General features: G+C 40.0%; 1 protein-coding gene across 1 annotated transcript; it reads right to left on the bottom strand.

The window, feature by feature from the left end:
* Positions 1-14384: 14384 nt before the first annotated feature.
* On the bottom strand, positions 14385-14824 carry LOC111891147 (uncharacterized). The gene is made up of 2 exons (XM_023887225.1): positions 14512-14824; positions 14385-14401 (listed from the first exon to the last, which is right to left on the bottom strand). Exons 1-2 carry the CDS (start codon positions 14822-14824, stop codon positions 14385-14387), a joined length of 330 nt encoding a protein of 109 aa, XP_023742993.1.
* Positions 14825-15456: the final 632 nt, after the last annotated feature.

Consider the following 15456-nt stretch of genomic DNA (forward strand, 5'->3'; position numbering starts at 1 on the left):
GAATCTGAGAAGTAGCATGGACGGAAGAGGATTCAGCCATTGTTGCAGGTTGGAGAAGAAGATAACCGGGAGAGAGTTTGGAAGTATTTTTGCTTTGGAAATTATGGGGCAGTAAAGAGGTAAAAGGTGGTGTTGATGGGTTTTTATAGTAGGTGATAGGAGAGAGAAAAATCGTTTCAAATCTCTTATGGAAATATGGAAGGGTTTTGAGTGACTGATTGGTGACAGTTGGGACGTGCGATGATCACGTAGGAGAGAGAGTGTCAGATTCCTAGGATCACGCCGCCCAATAAGCGCCGGTTCAGAGAGAGGAACCGTTTCTATTTCCACACGCGCCATTAATGCTTGATGGATGACGCTTCAATACTTGCACACGCGTCCAATAATGTCAGAAAAAAAGCGCGGCCTCTTCAAATTCACGCGCCCGTCTTTTTACCGTCGTTTGAATTTCTATCCTTTGAACTTCCGCCGCGTCAGCATCTTTTGTCTCTTCCCCTTTTTAATCTTCTGTCTTTTGAATAAAATGCCCACGTGGATTATTGGTAACCACAGCTTCATTATGAACCATCCATTAATTTTCCAGCCTGTAAAATAATTAGTAACGGAATTTTTGAAAATCTTGGATTTTCGTGCAAAGAGTGTAAAAGAAAAAGAAATAAAGCAACTCTTTTTAGGATAATCTGTGATGTCCATAAGGACACGAAACTGATGATCCCGGGCACGAATCTCTTCCTTCAAGGTCAAGAAAGACCTCAAAGTGTTAGTGTGGAATCCCGTTGAATTACGATCAAACATTCATTAATAAATGTTGAAAGGCTTCTTTTAATAAGGCAAATTAAAGGTGGTTTCGCTTTGATTCAACAGTTCAATTCTTGATATAAGAACGAACGTGAACAAAGTACTTGTGAGACCAGTGTAGTCTGTTGAACAAGTAGGTTTGAGTTGATTCTTTAGTGGCTTGGATTAATATATCTCAGATAAAAAATTAAAACTGGATCCCATGGGAAGAAATGTTATGGTGTGTAACAATTTCATTGGAACCACGCAAAAAGAAAAGAAATTGAGATTTCATGAAGGTACATTCGTCAATTCGTTGGTGAAAACTTGATCAAGTTAATTGGTCACCATCAATTCGTTGGTGTTGAATTTTGGGTTTCACTCAGTTCGTAGTGGCACGAAACTAAGATCATAAACACAGAGGTTGTGTAACCATAAACCCCAGTGGAAATTGCTGAGAGTCTCAAGGGTTACAGTGATGAAACGAATGTTATGGAGAATTTGTAACAGAGATGGTGGAAGAAGACATAGTACCTCTGCTGCGAACATAAGGACCAAGCAGGAGACTCTGAACTCGTATGAGAATAGAGTGAGGTAGCTCACGATTAGAATAAATAAGTTAGCCTTATTGGGAAGACAAGGTTTGTGTTTACCAGGTCATGAAGGCTATTATTCAAAATCTTATGAGGCTTGGGACACATACAGCAGCATGCTTCTAGGGACACTTAGGTAAGGCATGGAATATATTCCCATAAACAAATGAGCACACAAAGAAAAATAAAAGAAAATATTTTTGTAGTTTTTGAAATTTATATAAAAAAAAATTAAAAATAATAAAAAAAAATTATAGAAGAGTAAAAAAAACAGAATTAAAAAAAAACTTGGAAAAAGATTGAAAAACCGAACCCGAGCGTTCGGTTGGTTTCGGTTGGAAAAAGTTGAAAAACCGAACCCGAGCGTTCGGTTGGTTTCGGTTCATGGAAATTTTGAAAAACCGAACCCGAACCTTCGGTTGGTTTCGGTTCTTGAAAATTTTGAAAAACCGAACCCGAACCTTCGGTTGGTTTCGGTTCTTGAAAATTTTGAAAAACCGAACCCGAACCTTCGGTTGGTTTCGGTTCTTGAAAATTTTGAAAAACCGAACCCGAACCTTCGGTTGGTTTCGGTTGTTGAAAATTTTGAAAAACCGAACCCGAACCTTCTGGAGGTTTCGGTTCTTGAAAATTTTAAGAAACCAAGAAGTATAGATATGCAATAAAAAAAAACTTTTTACATAATGAAAATACAACAGAGAAAAACTACCTTTGAAGTAATGAGCGAGTGAAATTGTTGAACCGAACCTGCACGTTCGGTTGGTTTCGCTTCTTACGTTTGAGATTGAGAGGTAGTGTGAGGTACTGATTCTGATTCCATCATACCTAGGCCTTGCAAAATTTTATTGAATGAGGCTTCTGGAAGAGCTTTGGTGAAGACGTCAGCCAGTTGATCAGTGGTTCTTACGAAGTGAACTTCGACATTTCCATCTTCCACATGATCTTTGATGAAGTGATACCTCAGTGCTATGTGTTTGGTTTTAGAGTGTTGCACCGGATTATGACAGATCCTAATTGCACTTTCAGAGTCACAATATAGAGGGATCTTCTTCATATTGAGTCCATAGTCTCGAAGTTGACTCTGGATCCAAATCACTTGTGATGTGCAGGATGCAGCGGCAATGTATTCCGCTTCAGCAGTAGATAGCGACACACATGTTTGTTTCTTGGATTGCCAGCTGACCAACTTCCCATCAAGAAATTGACAGCCACCAGTTGTGCTTTTGCGGTCGAGTCCACATCCTCCAAGGTCTGCATCAGAATAGGCTTGAACGAAGAAGCCAGAGTTGGATGGATACCATAGACCCAAGGAGGCGGTTCGCTTGAGATAGCGTAGGATGTTCTTCACTGCCAGTAGGTGAGGTTCGCGTGGGTTAGCCTGAAATCGAGCACAATAACATACAGAAAACATGATATCAGGCCTGCTAGCAGTTAGATACATCAGTGAGCCTATCATTTGACGATAGATCGTGATGTCGACGGCCGGTTTATCTAATGAAGGGGTAAGTTTGGTGCCGAATGCCATAGGGACTTTGACTTTTGAGTCTCCCATCATGCCAAACTTTGCTAGGAGAGTCTTCGTGTAAGCTTCCTGATTGATAAAGATGCCTTCGGGTCCCTGTCTTATATTTAAACCAAGGAAAAAATTAATAGGACCCATTGAGCTCATTTCAAACTTAGTCTCCATCAACTTTCTGAATTCAGCTGTTAAGCTGGGATTCGTAGAGCCAAAGATGATGTCATCGACATAAATTTGAACTATCATAAGGTGGTTACCTTCCTTTTTGCGAAAGAAGGTGGGGTCAACCGAACCTTGTTTGAATTTGGACATCTTTAAAAATTTTGTAAGCGTTTCATACCAGGCTCTCGGAGCTTGTTTGAGGCCGTACACAGCTTTATCCAGAATGTAGCAATGATGTGGATACTTTTCGTTTACGAACCCAGGAGGTTGCTCCACATACACCGTTTCTTCAAGTTCTCCATTGAGAAATGCGCACTTGACGTCCATTTGGAAGACCTCAAAGTTTTTGTGAGCAGCATAGGCCAGAAATATTCTAACTGATTCTAGCCTAGCTACTGGAGCGAACGTCTCTTCGTAATCTATCCCTTCCTCCTGACAGTATCCTTTGACAACCAGGCGAGCCTTGTTTCTTATGACATTACCTTCCTTGTCCATTTTGTTTCTAAAAACCCATTTGAGACCAACAACTGAAGCATCCGGAGGAGTTGGAATGAGGCGCCAGACTTTGTTCCTCTCAAACTCGTTTAGTTCGTCTTGCATAGCTTGAACCCAATCAGAGTGATCGAGAGCAGTGTTCACTGTCTTCGGTTCGACTTTGGATACAAATGAGTTAAACATACAAAACTCAACTTTTGAGAATAAGGATGTCTGTTTTGCCTTCAGTTGAGATCGGGTCAGAACCTTTTCAGATACATCACCAACTACTTGAGAGATAGGATGATCTCTGGTCCATTTTGTAAGAGGAGGGTAATTCGGATCAAAGGATGGATCTAGTTCAGCGTTGATCATCTCTTCAGGCTCGGATTGGCTATCAAAGTCAAGCATTATATCATCATGCTCCCCCTCAATTGATGAGTCTTGACAAACGTGAGGTTCAGGGGTTTCTTGTGGTGCTGGATTTTCAGACATTGAAGGACCTTCGTGAGGAGGTGCATCTTCGGTTGATGAAGGACCTTCGGTTGAAGTAGTAGAGCTTGGCTCCCCCTGGACTTGTGGGCTAGGCTCCCCCTCGACAAGAGAATTTGGCTCCCCCTCGACTGAAGCATTGTTGGTTGGAGATTCATCAGTAGGCGATTCTCCTTCATGCATTCTTCTTGCAGCATCTTCGACAATCTTCTTCATATGATCTATTTTGTTGTCGGCTGCCCCTGCTTCTGAGAGAGAAGCTTTTTCCGGTTCATCAAAGAGATCCAGAAAATTCTCGTACATATTGGCGATTGAGATTGTGACTTGACCAGTTTGAGGGAAGATTTCCCTGGCAGTGTCATCTATGGCCTGTAGCTTCTTGACATAGCTATCGTCGAAGGTCACATAGTATGTTTCTTCAATCCTTCTTGATCGTTTGTTTAGGACCCTGTACGCCTTTGAAGTGAGTGAGTATCCCAGAAAGATTCCCTCGTCGGCTTTGACATCAAACTTGTTGCGGTGTTCTTTAGAGTTAAAGATGAAACACCTTGAGCCAAAAACGTGGAAAAATTTCACATTGGGCTTCCTGTTGTTTAGTATCTCATATGGTGTGAGCGTGAATCGCTTGTTGAGATAGGACAGAGATCGGTTTCGTCTTTCGACTATTCCATTCTGCTGTGGTGTGTAGGGAGCTGAGAAATTATGGCTAATTCCCTTTTCTGCAAGAAACGCTTCAAACTCCCTGTTCTTGAATTCGAGACCATTGTCGCTCCTGATGTTGCGAACGACCTTCTTGAGCTGGACTTCAATTTGCTTGATAAACACTTTCAGCTTTTGAGTCGCTTCAGATTTGAGCTTTAGAAAGAACACCCATGTAAATCTAGAGAAGTCATCAACGACAACAAGAATGTACTTGCTACCACCGATGCTTTCAATAGATGAAGGACCACATAAATCGATATGAAGCAATTCGAGTGGTTCAACAACTTTTGTGTTAACAATGGATGGGTGACTTTGACGACTCTGCTTTCCCATTTCACATGCAGCACATAAATGCTCTCTGTCAAACTTGAGCAATGGAAGACCCCTAACATGCCCTCCAGTGACAAGTCGGTTGATATCTTTGAAATTGAGATGAGAGAGTCTTCTGTGCCACAACCAGCTTTCTTCGTATTGAGCTTTTGATAGCAGACAAATTGCTGGGTTTCCTTTGATGGGTTTCATGTTCAGCGGAAACATTTCACCCTTTCGCTCTGACTTCAGAATCACTTTCTTTGTTGTTTTCTCTATGATTTCAGAACCTTCATCATCGAATGAAACTTTGAGACCTGTACCTCCAACAAGCTGAGATACACTGATGAGGTTGTGTTGAAGTCCTTCCACATAAGCCACCTTTCTTATGGTAAAATCACCATTCGTTATCATCCCATATCCCTTTATGGTGCCGTAAGAGTTATTTCCAAACTTAACGTTGCCACCATTTGCAAGAGATCTGTATTCCCTGAGTTCCTCCTTCCTTCCTGTCATGTGACGCGAGCAGCCACTGTCGATGTACCATTCTTCGTCAAACTGCTCGTCACTTATAACCTGCAAAAATTAAGCAGATTTAGGAACCCAAAGTTTCTTGGGTCCATGTGAGGTTTTCATGGGAACAGGAATAGTTAGAGAGATATCAACAAAATATGTTCTTTTAATTAAAGTTGTTTCATCTTTCTTTTTAATGGTGAAAACTTTTATTTTGTTAGGATTGGATTTGTTCGCTTTAGACTCAGGTTTGAATTCACCGACTTTCTGCTTTTCCTTCTGTTCAGCAGATGGACGTGGTTTTTGAGAACCCATGGAATTAGTGTTAGAGCAAGATGGAGATGAACAAGAAGAATTAGGAAGAGAGGATTTGGATTTGGATGGAGGTGTCTTCCTTGCTGATGACTCTAGGCGACCCTTTTGCTTTTGATCGTTGGTGGGTTTAACTTTTGAGTCTTGTTCTCTTCTGACTTCAGAACTGAACCTCTGAGTTCGGTTGGAGTTGTTCTTGGAATCGAACCTTTGGTTTCGGTTGAAATCCTTTTCAGAACCGAACCTTTGCTTTCGGTTAGAATTTTCTTGCGAACCGAACCTTGGCTTTCGATTGGTATCTTCTTGCGAACCGAACCTTGGCTTTCGGTTGTTGGAATTATCGTGCTTTCTTACGAGATTATTTTCATACTTCAGATTCTTGTCCTTGTGTGAATAGTATGCATTCTGGGAGTGCCAGAATTGTTTCCTTTCAGAAAGGTTTTTCCTGTATCTTAGGTTCCTTTCTATCTTTTTATCCCTCATCTGTTTAGGTTGATGATGAACGTTCGCTTTCGCTTTTGATGTAACCTTTGCTGATTCCTTTTGAACTTTAGGAGTTTTTCTTTGAAACGAGGGAGCAGAGGGAATATCTGAAGATTTAGTTTGCCCTGAGGAAGTGGAAGGAGTGTCTGATGAAGTTTCACTTCGAGCTGTTGGCGTTGAAGGAATGTCTTCTTTTACTGAATGATCAACCTCTTGAGGAGTGTCTTTTGTACCACTTGTGCTTGGTTCACTGAAATTATCAGGCTTGTTCAAGGGTTCAGGTATGTATCTCCCTTTCTTCATCCAAGAGGTTCTTTCAGATAGGCCAACGGTTTCGTTTCCATTGTCAATAGGAGCTTCCCAGAAGAACTCATCACAGCCATCAGCATTGTCTTCGTTAACAATAGCCGTGAGTTCAGCTGTCTGATGTTCGGTTACTCCAGTCAGTTTGTATACCTGATTCGGAGTGGTTCTGACCTTTTGATAGACAACAGCCTTTTCTACTAATTTCGGGGACTTTTGTTGGGACAATCTAGCGAATTCCACAGAATTTTCAGAAACAAGATTTTTGTGGTTTTCAGTTTCGCTTTTCACAAATTCTGAGCAGTCAACCGTATCCTCTACAGAAATTTCACTCATGTTTTCGTCCTCGTTAAGCTCAGATGCATTTTCAACATCAATCTTATTTTCTGAACTTACTTTGGCATTTAGAGAGTCAAACTTTTGTATGGTTTCGGTTCTCAGTTTAAGTCTATCATTTTCGTCCAACAGATTTTTGAGCATGTCCTTATGGTCTTTGGATTTAATGAAGGACTCAATTTTGTCCAGTCCAATTTGATAGGTTGGGTTGACATCATCAGACGAAATCACACTCTCACAATTGTAAGCTTCGGCATCGATTTCATCCTCCTTAAATTCTAGGAATGGTAAAATCATACGGTGGATCTTTTTGCCTATCTCACAGTCCAAGTGCAGCTGAGTAATATTGGAATATAAACGTTTAGCTATTAAACAAAAAACATTTCGTTGTTTTAACAATTTCAAATTGTCTCTCTGCAAATAAATGTTTTCGTCTTTGACTTTAATTAATTCCGACTCTTTTAACTCAATCCACATACGCCGCTCCTCACTCTTCGACGCCACCCTGCTTAATTGATCAGTCAGGTTAGAATTGGTGACTCTAGTTTGAGTTAAGCTACTATCTAAATGAGAAATTCTTGTGTTAACGCTTTTTAGTTCTTTCTCATATGAGGATGATGGTACTTTAGATGAAATAAAAACAGATTGTACCTTCTTTATCAGTTCATCAAGCTCATTGAACTGTTGGCTGAGTGGTTTGGCTGTGAAGCACATATCTTCCTGCACTTTCGGTCCATTGCTTCCTCCATCGGTGTTGTATCCCCTCATTTGAGATGCGCTTGACACCATGAAGCATTTTCCACCACTGCTTTCCTCCTTAGCCATATAAGCCTTTCCATGAGTAGGCTTCCTCACTTCTTCGTCTTCTGAATCAGTAGACCAAACTTCGGTGCTACCGAACTCATCGTTATTAACCGAACCCTGCACAATAAGAGCATTAATAGAAGGGTTAGCGGTAGACTTTTTCTTCCTCAACTCATCCAACCTCTTCTGCAGTACGGCTTCCTCATCCTTTCCGTCATCCTTTTCAGCCATCTTTTTAAGAACACAGTCCTTAGCATAGTGGTTCTTGCCACCACAGTAAAAACAGCTTACTCCGGAATCGCCATCTGCCTTCGGTTCCTTCTTGGACTCCTCAGCCTTCGGTTCATTGTTTGCTTTTTCAGAGCTATAACTCCCCTGCCAGTTTCGGTTTTTGTTGCTGGGGAATCTCTTCTTTATGAACCTCTTAGGATTGGATACCATCATGGCATAATCCTCAGTTGTGAGGTCATATTCTTCCAAGTTGAGCTCTTCATCCTCCATCACGGCTTTACTTTTAGATAGGAGGGCCAACGAACCAAGACTAGACACAACGTTCTTCTCTTGAACAACAATCTTCTCTTGGGACTTTAGAATACCCACCAGTTTCGCCAAAGAGTATGATTTAAACTGTTCATGGGCTTTGACTGTGGAAACTACTGCTCTCCATTCCGATCTCAGTCCGTTCAAGAAAGTAACCTTTTGTTCGATGAGCTTCCTTTCAATGTCGTGTTTGATCATCTTGCTGAGAAGATGATTGAAGCGATCAAACGTCTGGGTCACGGTTTCTTCGGCCCCTTGCCTGAATTCTCCAAACTCAGATAGAAGCAAGGTTTGGATGGAGTGTTCAAGATCTTCGTCTGTTGAATACAGTTCGCGAAGTCTATCCCACACTTCCTTCGCCGTAGTGCATGAGCTGACTAGTCTGAATGTGTCGGACTGAAGGGCGAATCTGATCAACCTTAGTGCCTTAATATTGCACTGGAATTTATCTTTCTCATCCTGCGCAATATTCGTCACGTCCTTGAGCAAATCGTTGTATTCTTTTTGCGTCTTAATAACTCTGGATGTCGCGGAATGAGAAAATGGTCCATTGATAATGGCTTCCCATATGAGAAAACCATTGTCCTCCGATCCAATCACGTAATCTTCAAAATGATGTGCCCATACTTCATAGTCATGGGTGTATAAGATTGGAATCTTTGTCGTCGAACCAATGCTGTTGGAAATATTAATAGGGTTTGATTGCGTTGCGTCCATAATGATCGTAATAACCTGTTCAAAGATCAGACTTGTAATAAAGCAGATTAGGGCAAAACAATAAATACTAAGATACGTCAATTAAGATGACGGCTCAATAAATATCGATGATTGCGGAAAACCCTAATGAAAATCTTTTTCACAGAAAAGAAGTGTATCGATTACACAGCCTCCTGCTCTGATACCAATTGATGAGATTAAAACAATAACTTTTAATCTATAAAGATCGATTAGATCGTGAACAAGTATATGAATATGAAACTGCAAGAACACAATATAAATAACAAGGCAGAACGCAATAATAAGAACAAACAGCTTGAATCAAACGTGTTGAATGATTAAATAAAATCCTTAGAAGAGCTCGATTAAGAACATCAACTGTAAAGGATTGGAAGATTACAAGAGATCAATATCGTAAACTCTGGAACGCTAAAACAGAAATCTTGAATCTTAACCTAATATGCATGCAAGCGATAACTTATATACAATACATAAAAGGCTCTCGGTTGGACAGGCCCAAACCGGAGAATACAAGGCTAATCTACGAGCCCAAAAGACGCAATACAAAACAGAACTTCAGCCCAACACCAATTTCCACCAAAACCCGAAATAAAAAATAATTAGGTTTTAATTTGGTTCTTAGAAATTCCTAGATTCTTTTGAGATTCAATGAACTTTTCAAAGGCATGTTTCAATCTCGAGTGTGCCCTCCAATTTTGTTGTCTGGGATACTGAGGATCACAAAACGAGGTGTGAAGTAACCATGCAAATCACTTGGTACCCTTAATGTTTATCACTCAATGGATGTGTCGGTTAACCACACGCACTCCACCAATAAGTCCAGGTTAGTGTGCCGGTTAACCACACACGCTCCACTAATGACTTAAACAATGTGTAAAGTGTAATTTCATGGATTAGCACCTTATTCACATTTTCCTAAAGTAACTGAGATTGGGAATTTAATAAAAAAATTAGTTACTTTATACTATTCATCATACTTTTAATGAGAATTTATAAGTCCTTGTCCTACCCGTTTGGCTAACGACCCTCCACCGACCAAGGAAGCGGTGGGTGAGAGTGGACACCCATTAAGTCGCCATTTTATAGGCAACAACCTTATACCCCCTTATAGACCGGCTTTGTGAATAAGGCCTACTAACGGTAAGACGACTTGCTCTCTCTCTCTCTCTCTCTCTATATATATATATATATATATATATATATATATATATATATAGATATATATATTATTAACTTATAATATTATAAAGTATAAGGGTTGGTTTTTAACTTTTAAAAATCTAGGGGTTGGAACCAAAGTTTACTAAGTGACTTTACATGTTCCAAAACTTGAGGGCAAGTTTTGTAACTTTACAAAACCTTTCACATTCATAACTTATGAGTTATTAAAATGAAGACTCTTCATTTTATAAATTATGAGTTCTTTTAATGATTTTTAACACAAAGAGACTTTTGGTTATCCATAACTTGCGGACAAGTTATGGACACCATTAAAACACATAAAGATCATGGACTAAACAATTAAACAAGTAATTCCTATGATCTATCAAAAACTCATAAGAACATGAATATTCATATCAAAGTTTCAAGAACATATGAACACATATAATCATCAAAAATTGATATTAGCCAGTGTAAATGGATTAGAATAATCATTACACCATCTAAAACAAGTTTTACCACACCAAAACAGTTTAGGGTATTGTTTCTAGTCCATTTCCAGCAACAAAAATCGAAAAACTGCAATCTGCATGACCAACTCGTCGAGTGCATGAACTGACTCGCCGAGTTGGTTGCATTTTCACCTGGACTCGGCGAGTCCTCTATCCAGATAACTCAAAATTCGGTTTTTCTCACTATTTTGCATCAAGTATTAACAATAAAGCCTAGGCTCTGATACCATTGATGGGTTTTGAGCATTCTAACACCCCTAAGTGTACATGCAACCCTAGAAAACCTTGGATCTATGCTTGTCTAAAATACATGCAAAATATGATTTCCAAGGTTCATAATCCTATCTAGCATACATGAGGAACTTTTAATCTAAAAGATGGCTAGAATTACATACCTTGTAGTTGATTTGATTCCTTGAAAACCTTGAGAGCCTAGCACCCCAAGTGTGATGCATCAAATGGTTCACACAACACCAAATGCTTTGGAATGACTTCGTGAGAATGCAAACACTTGTAAAAATAGGCCTAGACCTCTTGTAACTTGATGTAGCCAATTTTGGTGAGTAACATGTTGCTTATATAGTGTGTCACATCTAGGGTTACACCATGTAAACCCTAATGTGTCATGACTCTTCATTTCCATGACCCATGGGTTTGTAACTCCCATGGAGCATCCATGGAGCATCCTATGGGTTTAACCCAACTTGATAATCCATTGAGCCTTTTAGCCCACTATACAAGTTATGGATAATTTACATAATCAACCCATATATTTAATTAGTTAACTTTTGATCAATTAATTAATTCTTGATCAATACTTATTAAATAGTACTATTAATATATTAGAACTAATAATATATTAATAAAGCACAAGTGTTAATTCTCTCATTTAGTCTATCCAAATGCATGATGCCATGCAACCCAAATAGACCATGCCGAGTCTGGTCAAGTACATACCAAATATAGTTATGGACTTAGACACCTTATCCAACAAAAGGAAGTAGTAAGGACTGAGAGAACTATCATTCAGGTATCAGAATGGTATCGGGGAATGTTTGCCTCGTATTCCTACATGTTCACAAGTTGCTATTAGTGATCGGATGTAATATGGAAGTTCTTGGTTGATCATCTTCTTTCGATGCTCCGGAGATCGGTAATAGCATGGTAAAGAGTCAAAGATTATACGAAGGTTTTTGTGTACCATATGGATTCAGATTGTGCAAGGTTCGCTATCGACCTATTTGAGGGTCTTCTCTGCTTGATTTGTGGTAGTTTCAGTCATAAACTTGGGGTGAATTCATGGACAGTCATCTCAGTATGGCTTATAGTGGAAACTTGTGTTGGGGATCAAAAGTGTATATGTTTAAGTTATGCACTCTGGAGGTCAGTAAGGTAAATGGGGGAACCTTTTGGTTTGTGGGGTAAATCTTGAGTTACAGGCGAAAGGGATAATGTCATCAACGGGAAGTCGAGGGTTGTTGGGTTAGAGCGTTCCTATCTATCAGGTTTTGAGAACCGGGTTAGATCTTTCTCCTGATTATATATGGAAACACATCGTGTTGGGAGGGTTAAGGTGGTCCTGCTCGATGCTGTAGGCCAAGATACCTGATGCAGGCCGACTATAAGTCATAGGCAGGAGGCTCAAGAGGAGAAATAGCATTGTGGCAGTAGGCCAAGATACCCGGTGTGGGCCGACTATGAGTCATAGGCACGGAGGCCAGGAGGATTGGTGGGGTTGAGCTGGTAGGCCGATAAACCCTGAGAATTTCAATTAGATGATTAATTGGATTCAACATATTCATATTCCAGCTCGAGGCTGATCATGCCAGTCATAGATGTTTGTGGTTATGCATTAGCAGTTGGCCATTACTGAATGTAGATTCAGGAGCTGAAGGAACCATTATCCTGTCAATACAAAAATGGGTTCTTCTCCTAGTTTGCCTTATGTAGTCCGTGTTATCTCTGAAAATTTGGTCATTAAATTATTTCCATAGAAATATTATATATAATCTCTCTCCAACAAAAATTATCAGCAGTCGCAAATGATCCATGATTGTGTTCTGGAAGGACTCCAAGTTTTCAGGGTGTGATCTGCTTCAGGAAGAATGGAATTTTGGGTTCCTGATATATCAGGCCATTTTGGCTTTTTCCAAGGTTAGCAAGGTAGCATACCGATTGTGTCTTCTGGAGGAGCTCAGTCAGATTCATAGCTCTTCCTATGCTTTGCCGTTGTGAAAGTGTGTGCTAGGCGAGGATGATGTGGAATCATTAGGTGATCTTCAAGACGATGAGCGCCTAAACTACATCGAGAGGCCAATGGCCGTCTTGGAATGAGAGGTATATTTTTTGCGTAGCAAGGAGGTATCTTTGGTAAAGGTACAAGTGGCAGCATCATAGGGAATCCGAGTAGGATTAGGATTCGGAGGCTGGAATGCAAAAGCATTGTCCGGATATGTCCACTACAGTAGGCTTCGAGAACAAAGCCTAGTTCAAGTGGGGGAGAGTTGTAACATCCCAATTTCCAGGAACAAGATTTTAAGTATTTCATGCAATTAAGGATGCCTACTTGACGAGTTGGAGGCCCCAACTCGTCGTGTAGAGATTAGTCAGGCTGCGTGATTTATGAGGTCTACTCGACGAGTTGAAGGACTACAACTCGATGAGTAAGAGTTGAATGGGAAAACCCTAATTTTTAGGGTTTGCACCCTATTTAAAGGACTTAACCCGCATTCTTTGGCCTTCCGTATCACCTCATTACCTAGAGAAGGAAACCCTAGCCATACTTTACTACTTCTTTGTGCTTGTGAGGCTAAGAGAGTGTTTTTGGTGTATTTATTGAAGAAGTTTGAAGGTTGAGAAGCTTGGAACGGGAAGGAGCTTGTAGATCCTGCATCTACATCATTTTGGCTTCCATTTGAAGGTAACAAGTTGCTACCTTGATCATTCTAGTGCTAGATCTCCTTATTCTTGGGTTTAAGGCCATTTGTATCATATTTATGGATCATTTCGGGTATTGGGCATGATCTGAAGTTGTAACTTCAGATCTAGACTCCTCTAAGTCCTTATAGTTATAGAGTTATTTAATTTATCAAGCTTTGGCCCTTCTCTTTGGTTTAAGCCTCTCCCTTATCTTGGTTTTGGCATTTAAGACCTTGCATGCACGTAAAGTTTGCAACTTTACATGGAAACCATACCCTAGGAGCCTAGATCTGCAATTTGGAGCTTTGGGGTAGCTTAAAAATGTCTGGATGAAAATGGACTAAAGGGACTCGACGAGTTGCATGGTCAAATGATTGTATGTCATTTGCCCCCAAAAGTCTACTCTTTTGGAGTTGAGATATCTTTGGTTCAAATATGGTTTGAGCCTTTTGGTGCTGACATGATAAAGGGACTTGAAATCTTGGTCTAGCGTCAAAATAGAAGATTCCTTTCACGAAGGAGTGAATGTTATCATCAACGAATTTGAAATCTTGACTAGATTTTCTCAAAGGTGAAACTGAAATGATATTTCTAGTAATAGAAGTAATTAAACTCACATTGTCTAACGTCAAATACATACCAGATGGTAAACATATATCAAAATGTCTTATTGCTTGGACTACAACTTGTGCTCCATTGACCACATGCAATATCACCTCATATGATTTTGGTTCCTTACTCTTTCTGAACCCCTATAATGAATTACAAATATCAGTTCCACAACCAGTATCTAATACCTAAGGGTTTGATGAAAAGGTAAATAATCCCATTTCAATCATGAAAATGGATACACCCGAAGGACCTTCCTCGACCTTCTTGTTTTTCAGCTCTGCAAGGTACTTAGGACAATTCCTTTTCCAATGCCCGACAACTCTACACTCAAAGCATGTGTCATCTTTGGCAACCTTTTCCTTCTTCTTGGGTGGTGGGTTTTGAGGAGCTTTCTTTCCTTTGCCCTTGGCAGCTTGTGGCTTTCCCTCGAAGTTCTTGCCTTTTTTCTTCTTGACTTTTCCTTCCCTAATCATGAGCACTTGGGGAGTTTTACTTGGGATATTCTTTTCTACAGATTTTAGCAGCCCGTGCAACTCAAAGATAGGTTTCTCCCACCCTTTCATGTTATAGTTCATGATGAAAGCATTGTAAGACTATGGCAAAGAGTTCAGGATGATATCTGTAACCAAGTCTTCTGGATATGGAGAGCCCGATCTCTCTAATTGATCCATGTAGCTTTTCATCTTGAGAACATGTGTGCTCACATTCCCATTCTCCTCCATTTTCATCGCATGAAGTGCTCTCACAATGTCAAACCTTTCGGTTCTAGCTTGTTTTCCAAACATCTCCTTGAGATGTTCAATCATGTCAAAGGCTATGTAGTGTTCTAGATCCTGCCGAAGATCATGAACCATAGAGGCAAGCATGAGACGTGAAACATCAAGTGAATCATCAATATGCTTTAGACATGCATCATGTGCAGCCTTTGGGAGAGCGGGTGTCATAGCTGGAAATTTCCAAGTCTAGAAACCAAGCCAAAGGAGTCCCTTACTTGTAATATTTGTATCTATGCTAATATTATATGATGGTAATGTAATGTTTTTGAGAATTATAATACCCTAAAGCCTCCTAAGTTGATGAAAACAATAAGAAGCTTAAGTTACGTCAAATATGATCATATAAACAAACATATTAAGGGTTTTACACTTCTAGGCCATAAACACATACCTAGGAAACACTTAGACCGTGAACAACA

This window comes from Lactuca sativa, chromosome 4 (assembly GCF_002870075.4).
Source record: "Lactuca sativa cultivar Salinas chromosome 4, Lsat_Salinas_v11, whole genome shotgun sequence".
NCBI classification, from domain to species: domain Eukaryota; kingdom Viridiplantae; phylum Streptophyta; class Magnoliopsida; order Asterales; family Asteraceae; genus Lactuca; species Lactuca sativa.